We start from the raw sequence: 10,134 nt of genomic DNA, 5'->3' as shown, positions 1-10,134 counted from the left end.
GGCGAAGTACCTCATCCAAGTACCACATTTATAATCATTGCTTTTCACTGAATGTGCTTTGTAAGCGCTTTCCATCTGGCTTCTTTTTCTTCAGACTGATCAGAACCCAATCATGAACCCTTTTTTCAAACACTGTTTTCTAGGACAGGTTCAGATTATTGCTCAGTAGACAGAGTAGTGTTACTGAAACCAATCAGCACTGAGCCAGGCAGCAGAGAAAAGAGAGAACTAATCACTCTAACTTTGGCCAGCAGCCGTGAAAACATGCTACTTTTCATACAGAGGTCAGCAGGATTCGTGGGCTGCCAGAGTGTTACGAAGACTGTCAACTGAGCATACGGAAGAAATGAACTGAAGGAAGACACACAGTGGATATGGCTACTTTTTTTTTTTTTACTGTGAACATTAGCATTAAATTGGTTACCGTACACATCCAAAGGCCCAGCATCTTGGAAATATCATGAAATGGCACATCTTGTACCAGAGTCTCACAAGAATAAAATAGACAATGCTACATCAAGTGGTTAAAAATACACAAAAAAGTAGTTTTAACAGTCTATAAATTTTTATACTTAAAATCATGATTGAGTTGAAATAAAAAAAAAAAGTGCATTTCAATTGCTAAAAAAATAATATTGGTACAGTTAACACAAGGGGGATAATCAGTACATTGAGGGATCTGACAGGATGCTGGAATACAGAGGACTCCGGGAAGCTGGGCACGTTTGGAGATGCGGGAGGGAAGCGTGGCTCCCCCTCACCATGGTTCCCTGGGGCCGAGCAGCTCTCCCTCCCCAGTGTCTTTCCCATCTTACGAGACCCTGTCCCATTACCTGTCACCTCCCCAACTGAAGACTCCTCTAAACTTCTTTGCAGCATGAGAGGTACCTGCCCTATATGAGTCCAACTTGACCTTCAACTGCACCCTCACAGAGGTAGGAGAGGGACACTGCCCTCTTCTGGACTTGACACAAGTACCCCAGCCACATGGCCTTAATCCTTATGACCTAGCAGGCAGAACAGGGACCAAGCAGCTTCTGTTTCGTCAAACTCCTTTGGACAAATGTTCAACATTCAACAACAAGCTCTGTAAACCTAACGCTGAACAATTCCTGGCAAGCAAACTGGATTTTTTCTTTAAGAAATGAGGAAAAGTGCAAGTGATTTCAGTACTGTCAGGGAAAACAAAAATAAAGACAAACAAGTTACCCCTGGCCCCGTTACCTAAACCGATCACAGCTTCAGTTCTCTTTTTCATCAAGTGGAGTTACAAGCAGATGCCTCTGTCTACCTATATTGCTCAGGGTCAGATTTGGCTGGGGAAGAAGGGCCAGGCAGACACCTGTTTGGAAGGCCATTTCAGGTGCAAATGCCTCCCAGTTCTACAGGCTAAATAGTTAGGGTCTGGGGTTTGCTCTTGGTTGATAACTGACCTGCTTCTTGTGAGGAAGACACCACTATAAGCACAAACAAACCTTGTGATCAGAGAGCTGATGAGGATTAGGAGCCCGAAGACAAATAACTGACACAGAGGAAACATGAGCTGAACTCTAACTGGGTGGAGTGGATGCCATAGCAGACCTCCCACAGGTCAGGATGCAGAGCTGACCCCAGTGACTTGCTCTCTGCTATAATGGACATGTGCTTGGAGCAGAGAAGGTAAGAAGCCTTTCCTCATTCCTACTCCAGTTATCCCTGCCGCTCTTCTTCTCAGAGACATGATGGCTCTATACTGGTGGTGGGATTTGGGAGGAAGAAGTAAGGAGGGTGACCTTCCTACTTTGCATTTAGCACAAGACAGATCCCTCAAGGGAAGGTTCTGGCTTTTAGTTCAGATGCCTGACCCCCAAGGACACCTGACCCACACATCAACCTTTGTTTCCATAAGGCTGAGCACTTAGTAATATGGGGAAACATCTTAAAAACCAAGATCTGAAAACAAATATGGAGCCAAGAAAGAATATTCTGTAAGAGACTTAAAAGTGGGATGTTGCTTTAGAAGGTGAGAATAGAGAAGCTCAAGTGTTTTGTTGCTCCCTTGTGGACAAAGCCAGTACTGCTGGTGGAGCAGAAGCACGCTGCCCATGTCAAGAAAAGAGGGAAAGGCATACTCAAAACTTGCAGAAGATTGAGAATTCTTCTGAGGCTGCATACGTATGGTTGGGGATACAATTCTAGCAGGAAACACCAAAATTATGCCACCTACTTTCTTCCTTTTTCACTTTTGGAAAAAGTCTCAGGAGTTGAATCACCAAGCATAGGAAATGTATTTCCAGGTCAGGTGAGAGATTCTAAGAGAATAAAGTATTTCCCCATGAGCTTTCAAATGCAGTTAAACATAGCCTCTAGTCCTATGCAGAATGTGAGTTGGAGTCTCTGGCCTTGCAATCACACGGTCCCTTTCCACCCGTAAAAGGCAGGTAAGAAGGAAGCTGTGTTTGTCAAGGGAGCTGGATATTTAGAAACACCTGGACTCTCTGGCACATCCACTACAGAGACAGGCTCTTTGGTTGACCAAACCCAACAACACAAGTACCAGACTTCCTTCCAACTTTGGAAGGAAAACTCAGCTCCTACCCCTTCTTGCCCTGTCCCCCAAATCATTTTCAAGTAATTTGTAACATCCCTGATCTCACCAGGGAAGCTCAGATAGTGTGAAACTAGAAAGTGGAGGTGACACTTCTCCGGGGCAAAGACCCTTTGATACCTGTGCCAAATGTCTCATACAGACATGGACATGAAACAGGTCAACAGTCTGTCTCAGGGATGCGGCTTCTCAGTGTGAGCCCCCCATCACTCCCACTGCTGTACTGCCTGAGAGTCCCAGGAGAAAAGCCAGAAATACAAAGCGGTTGCTTTCAGTAGAAAGTTACCACATAAAAGAGGCAAACTTCTAGGGCAATAATGGGGACTACCAAGGCATATTAAAGTAAAAAGATTTAAAACAACAAGAAACTGTTGTTACTTATTTCTGTAGAAATCAACTTTTTGCATTTTGTAAACTAGTATTCCCATTCCAAATACCCATGGAAATCTTCAAATGTCTAGAATGTATTCATTATCAAACCTAAGCATTCTCACAATTTTGCACTATCCCATCAATAACATACTGTCACCAGATAAAAAGCAGTAAGAATTTATTAACAGCTGCCTTCTTAGACTCCCACTTCATGTGGTTATTAGTTAGTCTTGAAAACCTGAGTATTAGAACTATTAACTTTAAGGAAAGAGACATGACATTTCAAGTCAGAAAGGAAAGATTTTGACTAAGGCCAACATACTCAACTCAACAGCCTTCTTTTACTCTGATTTCCTCATTTGAAAGAACTGAATTTGTTTTCAGTTTTAGAGGAGAACTGAAAGGGAGCAAGAGACCTGTACACAGCACAAACCACAGTGCTGACCGTGAAAGGTGAGCCAATGATGAAAATGTTTTTATCAGTAAGGTGCTCATATCACATGGAGAATACAAGGAAACCTCCTTTTTATTACATCCTTCATATATTACGTATCCACAATATTTTAAAAATTAATTAGATGAGAACAAGCAGAAGAGAAACTAACTGGAAGTTTTTGAGGGATAGGATAAAAGAGGCCGATCAAAAATCAGTAAGGGACTTCTGATAAACCCAGAGAGCAATTTGAAATTAGACTAAAATAAAATTATGAGTACAACCTTGCAAAATGTTTCTAGAAGAGAGAGAGAGCACATAGAAAGAGGGTATAGCAACAGCAGCATTCACGATCCCTTACTCAGAAAGGGGAGGCATTCAGGAAGACTGAGATGAGAAAAAGATGTTTGGAAGAGATACTTAGTGACCTTTAATTTGAAAGGACCATCTGGTTTCTGGTGAAAGAAAAACACATGAGGAGTAAGATAAGGATAAAATATTTCATCATTAGAGATGTAATACATGAAGAAACAAGATATAAATAAAAGTTTAAAGTGTAATCTAAATGGGGGAACAAAACAGAAATGCATAAAAAATTCACACCCAAGGTTTCAGCGAGCTGGTAGAGACAAATCAACTGGAATATAGGTGAGTTCCAACAGTCATGGAGGATGAAATAATCAGAGGTAGGATTCAGATCAGGAAAAGAATGTTCCAGGATGCTGGCTTTTTGAAGGCACTCAAGAACAGAGTGAGAGAGACTGAAGCTGCAGCGAGAGAGATTAGAGAGATGTACACTCACTAACCTGTCATAAGAAAATTAAAAACAACTCCAGAAACATTGTGACAATACATATATTATCAAGTTATACACAGAGTTTAACAAGGTAGAAATCCACTTTGTAAGTAGTTTCTGACAACAGTATAGCTTCTACCTAGGGGATAAGGAAGAGAAGTTTGTTTTCTGGATATGCGATTCTGCAAATGATAAATGGTATATTATCTAATTCTTTAAACAAAAGTACCGAGTTACAGCTTCAAAGCTGGGACAATCAAGGAGTGTGATTTTCCTTTGAATATTGCAAAACCTATCCTCTAAGACAAAAAGATCTGATCACAAAGTCTATAAAAAGTCCAGAGAGTATAAAAGTACAGAACTATGAAAGTAGATATCTTGATGGCAACTTTTATGGCTTCCATAGAAAGTCTAGAGAGGATCTCTGGTTTGCTTTATCGAGGTAGTGTCCAGGGTTGGAAGGTCATTGTCATTTGTCACAAATGCTACAGATGACAGAAGCACGTTAGCTAGGGTGTTGCTAGTACATAATAATGCCAGTATCTCTTAATGGCTAATGACCTTTCATTCCTGAAAAGGAAAAAAAAAAAAAAAGATCTTTTGGGAAATTTCCTATCTTGGTTCAGGCAAAGGAAAATTAAAACCCAATATTTACTTGCTCAATTGTAATAGTCTGAAGGAATCCAAGTGGGTTGATTTTTGTAATGGGACATAGTTCATAAAATGTAATTTATCCCTAAATGTAATTTATCCCTTTTTCATCAAATACTTCTCATACAGTCTGGAACAGCATCAAAATGTTCATCATGTTGGTCAGCAACATAATAATAATAAAAGTTGTCTCTTCTATACAGTAGCTCAAACAGAAGGATTTCTCTAACTTTAGTTTTTCTTTCTCTCTTTTTTTCAAACATTAAAATCCCACCCACCATTCTGTATTTCACTAACTGAAATCTTTAAGATGTGGTAAATACACACACACATACATATATATATACACACACATCTGTAATGAATTTCTATGTCTGCTTGATTTTCTTAAAATTTAAAATTTCCAGTGAAATAAAAATTAAGCTAAACAAGCATATCCATTCAACAAACATAAAAACTGAAAAAAAAAGTCAAGAAATAGAAAATCAAAAGTTTACAAGCATCTCTTCAGAGTATTTTGCCTTTAGAATACAAGGGACAATCAACCATATATAGAGAGTGTATATAGGGAACATTCTAACCACAATGAAAATTTCCTTCCAATCAATGTTGGTTTAAGAAAGATGGTATGACTATGGCAATGTCCATGCTCAGTCATTAATTTAGAACAGAAAATGTAAATGGTAGACTGTAAAAGTATATGTAACTGATCTGTAAAGGCTACTGTGAACTATGTAGGAAAGTTTTATGTGGAGACTTCCCTGCCTGCTAAAAATAGGAATCAAATCACAAATATACATGGAAAGGAAGCCACATGCTTTAAACTGTTCATCTGATTTTCTTCATTCAAATGTAAAAGTCTAACTCTGTGTAAGCCTGCCCCTCTCGATTTGAGAAAGCAGCAAGCAGCCTTTCACTAAGGCTAAGGAAGAGTTTATATTTGAATGACAAATCTACGTGAAAGAATAGAAAAATGTAAAAAGAAAATTAAAAAGCAGTATCAACTCAAGCTGGGATTTCTAAGTAAGTCTTAATTCTAGCAATGGTACAAGCCTTTGAAGACAGGAAAATTTAAGTCATGAAAAGCAGCCTCAATTTGATATCTATATGATGCTGAAATGTGGCCTTTGTTGTCTTTAAAATTTAAGTACAGAGAAGGGCTGAGAACTCAAACTCCTCCAGAGTTCTTTTTTTCATAAACAGGTAACAAATAGGTAATAATTTCTGAAGAAGTCACAGGGTGCTGTACCATAGGTGAGAGGGAACACGCCACACAACTGTTATCTTAGTAAAGGATCCCATCAAATGTTTAACCCTGAGTTCGAGTCTTAAGCATGTTAAACCTGATGCACATATATGTTTAAGGCTTCATCCTGCAGTTCTTCTATTCAGAAACATTGTTATGAATATTCTTAATGCATTTCATTAGGCATATGTAATCTGACACTGATGAGCAGCCAATATATTCTGAGCAGTTTTCCTGAAGACCACAAACCCCAAATCAGGGAAGGTATACTTAACTAGGGGAAAAATTTGAGTTTCCAGATTGTTCCATAATATATTTCACTAAGAAACTGTATTGTGTGACAATGCTCATTTTTTAAAGAAGATAATCCTTTTTTTTTTTGCTTCTATTAAGGGTGGTAGTGATTTTCTGCTTAGTATTGGTTTTCCTACGTAGCAGATGTTTTATGGCTATATTCACTTGAATGAAAAAAGAAATATGACTAACTGGATTTTCCAGTGTGTAATTTATAGTACACCTCATAAAATGGTTGATTCTGTAAGTCTCCAGTTAGAATTCAGAACTGCAGCCCAATACTGTAAATTTATTTAGAATAAAATAACCAATTAATTAAGCTCAATTTACATCTTAAAAATCATTTTAATATTGTAAGCTTGGACATGAAAAAATGGTTATGTCCACACAAAGGTGTATACCCACAAATTGTCATGGAATGCCAAGGAAATTGTGGAAGTAAAGGGAGGCAGCCACCAAAGATAGAACAGTCATAAATTAACTTTTCTTATTGGTTTGGGTACTTGAGTGGTCAAAGAATGTATACAAACATTTAAAACAGCATTCTTTAGAAGTTACATCCAAAAATAGGGAGAAAAATATGATACTGAAGATACTTTTCTGCCTCACTTCCAAATTTTCCTATGCTCACCATAGAAGATAAAGGCGATAATCAGAAAGAAAAAAATCTGGAAGTATTAAACCAAAAAGCTAGCAGAGAATACAGCATTTTAAAAATAGGGACTTAACCTCAATGGAGAGTTCCAGTTTTTCCTACCACAGAGCTAATAAGCCAGAAAAGTGCTGCAAATATTTCTGCACACTTAATGTTAAAAATAAAAATAAATAAAAGTCAGGGTTCTGAGTCACGCAAAGATTTAAAAACCCGAGGAAAGAAAAATGAAGAAATTTCAAGATTAAAAAAAACTGAGGAAGGGAGAGAGAGAGAGAGAGTAGACTTTGTGCTGGAACTCAGTTCACTGACATGAAAAATTACAAAACTTTTAGCTATACTGAGTCTGAATAAATGTGATCAGTTAAAAGTAATCTGTTAGCCCTTCTGCTCAGCCTTTTCTATAATGAACCCCTGACTGACCATGCTCTTTAGAAGTTGCCCAAACTCTTCCAAACCTGCCCCAAATGAGAGACTGGCTCTTCTTATCACCAAGAAGACTGCTACCAGGTAATTACTTGCAGAGGACAGGGCAGCAAAATGTCACTTTCTTCCCCTCACTACAATTTTAACTGTGTTGAACAGCTTGAAGTTGTGACTATATCCATTGATACAAGAGACATTTTAGAAGTCATAACCCATTTGTGTTCTTATCCAAATTTCTCAGCCACTATTAGCAACATCATGTTTTGATTTTAATGTACTGTTTTATCTTTCCACAACAATTCTAGAAAAACAAGCAACCTCAAAATAAGCAGAGTAGCAGGAGACTTCAATCTATCATCCCACAAAGGTTGAACCTGAACACAGTTCTGAGGGAAGTGAGACGTGGCTGAGATGAAACAGCCTCCCCAACTTCCTCCTCTTGATGGTGAACAGCTTGACTCAGATTTTCAAAACAGGCCAGCTTCAGGTGACTTCCCTGGAAAAGGCTCAACCCCCTGCAAATCATTCCATTTAACACACTAAACTGAACCAAACGGAACATGGAGGATAGAGCATGTCCGTAAGCCTAACAGACCCCCCAAGTGTTAAGCAGAGATTAAAAAACTACCAAGGACTTAGGTCAAGTTCTGAAAGCTAAACCTCATTTTTTGCAGTAACTTGGTCTGGAGACCCTCTGAGATACATCTACTTTCTGAAGCACCTTTGAGTTGTACGGATGTAAGAATAACTTTGAACTATAGAAGTTATATGCATCTTTAAGAATCACATTTTGATGATTATAAAAATTTTTTCTATTTTACAACATAGGTCCAGCTACACTGAAAAAATTACACCGCTTATTGAAATACATTTCGTTTTAGAAACAGACTACTAAAGAAGTCTATACAAAAACTCTAAAATAATTTCTGTAGTAAAATAAAGAGTGCATTAGGAGAGCTACACAAAGAAGAAATTTTCTGTCTTTCTCTATAATGCTTGATATACTGTGAAACACAGCTAGCTCAACTCTGAAGCCAGCACCAAAAGCTGAAAATAATTTGTTACGATACACAGTGATACAATTAATGCTCTGGATTAATCTCACAGCCTTCCCGATTAGTACAAAGGAAACCAGGCCTGTCCCCTCTTTGAGGAGAAGTCCAGGATATAAAAGCAAGCATACCTCATCAGCTGATATGAAATTATAAAATTCCACAAGTCTGAGTATTTGAAATTTATAAAAGTCACCAGAAAATGCAAGCAAATTGGGCTTTACTTCGGTGGTTCCCTGGTTTAGATGACAGTTCCCTCCGTGAGCTCAAGGTCTTCTTGTTCACTCCCTCGGATGTGCTGATTCACCAAGACAATGACAAAGCTCTTGGTGGAGGCTGAGAGTCTGACAGCTACAGAAATGCTCACCAACCCCCTCTCTGCAAACTCAAACAGGGGCACGTAACTCGTGGAGAACACACTTAAGGAGATGGATGTTAGTGATGCTGTGCTGCACTGTTCTTCTCTGCCAGGTGCCGCAGAAACGTGTCCTCACCCTGGCCTCTGTTATTTAAAGGCTCACTCTTAAAGAGAGCTGGAGGTGGGGGCAGGTGAGGGACGGGGGGAATGGGAAGGTGGTGTGGGTGGTGAGGGTGAGCGTGGATGTGAAGGTGTGAGAAGGGGTGGGGGATGGGCCGAGGGGGCAGAGTGCCGACAGGGTTCATACTGACGGGAGGGGCGGGGGTCGTGGGGGTGTTCACCGCAGAAGGAACTGGGGTGGCTGGGGAGGTTGTGAGTGGGATCTGGACAGCAGGCGGCACGTTCACGGGGCTGGTCACCCGGAAGCACTTCTCCTTGTGGGCCTTAAGCATGTTGGAGAAGCGGAACCGCTGGCCGCACACGTCACACGGGTAGGGCTTCTCGCCTGTGTGAGTCCTACGGTGCCTCTTCATGTTGGGGCGGCTGGTGAAGCTTTTGCCACAGATTTCACAGATAAAGGGTTTCTCTCCTGAGATGAACACAGACACAAAGACATGATTAACACACTAGGCGGTAAGTATGTGCTCCAGCTACCCCTCATATTAAATAAGGTTACCACTCCTCTCCCTTACTGCATATTATATTCGGATAGTCATGAAAGAGTCCCCCAAAGTTGGGACTTCACAAAAAACAGCAGACACAACTAAAACTTATATACAACCTACCATCGGGGCTTGGGTAAAAGATTAAAAAAAAAAAAAAAGGCATCTACAAAAGTGATCTCCCACATCCTACAGGAAGAAGTGGTCGGATGGCTTTCCTGTGCTCAAGAGGACTAAGCCCACAGATGAATCTCTGCCTTTAAGCTAGGCCAGCTGATCTGTAAGCAATTTCTGGCATTCCAACACAACGCAGGACTTTGCTGAAAATGTCCCATGGAGTAAATGAGTCTCCTTATGTCTCCTCGTTGCTAAGGCTTCGCATGTGGCTTACTTTTTGGTATTTGGGGAAATACTGGACTGACTCACCCTACAACATGGATTTCACAATGCAGTGTTTCTCTGCAGGCAGTTTTCCATCACATGGGACTGTCTGCATATCTGAAGAGCACTCAGTGGTCCTGGCTCCAGTTTACTAAATGCCCCCAAGAAATTCTGACCATCAAAAATGTCCCCATACCATTTCCAAATGCCCATGGGTGTGGGGA

At 39.9% G+C, this 10,134-nt stretch overlaps 1 protein-coding gene across 4 annotated transcripts in view; it reads right to left on the bottom strand.

Moving 5' to 3' along the window:
• Positions 1-373: 373 nt before the first annotated feature.
• Positions 374-10,134, bottom strand: part of ZNF652 (zinc finger protein 652) — a 68,146-nt gene continuing 58,385 nt past the window's right edge. For 3 of the 4 annotated variants that reach the window (XM_059877932.1, XM_005220554.5, XM_010816131.4), the window contains one exon: positions 374-9,456. In XM_059877932.1, coding sequence (XP_059733915.1) covers positions 8,945-9,456 — 512 coding nt within the window. In that variant the 3' untranslated portion in view covers positions 374-8,944. The remainder of the gene's footprint in view (positions 9,457-10,134) is intronic. The other variant, NM_001193118.1, reaches the window with a different exon arrangement.

The sequence above is a fragment of the Bos taurus genome, chromosome 19, assembly GCF_002263795.3.
Source record: "Bos taurus isolate L1 Dominette 01449 registration number 42190680 breed Hereford chromosome 19, ARS-UCD2.0, whole genome shotgun sequence".
In the NCBI taxonomy this organism is placed as follows: domain Eukaryota; kingdom Metazoa; phylum Chordata; class Mammalia; order Artiodactyla; family Bovidae; genus Bos; species Bos taurus.
The sequence above is the reverse complement of the archived record's forward strand: the minus strand, read 5'-3'. Positions and strand labels throughout refer to the sequence as shown.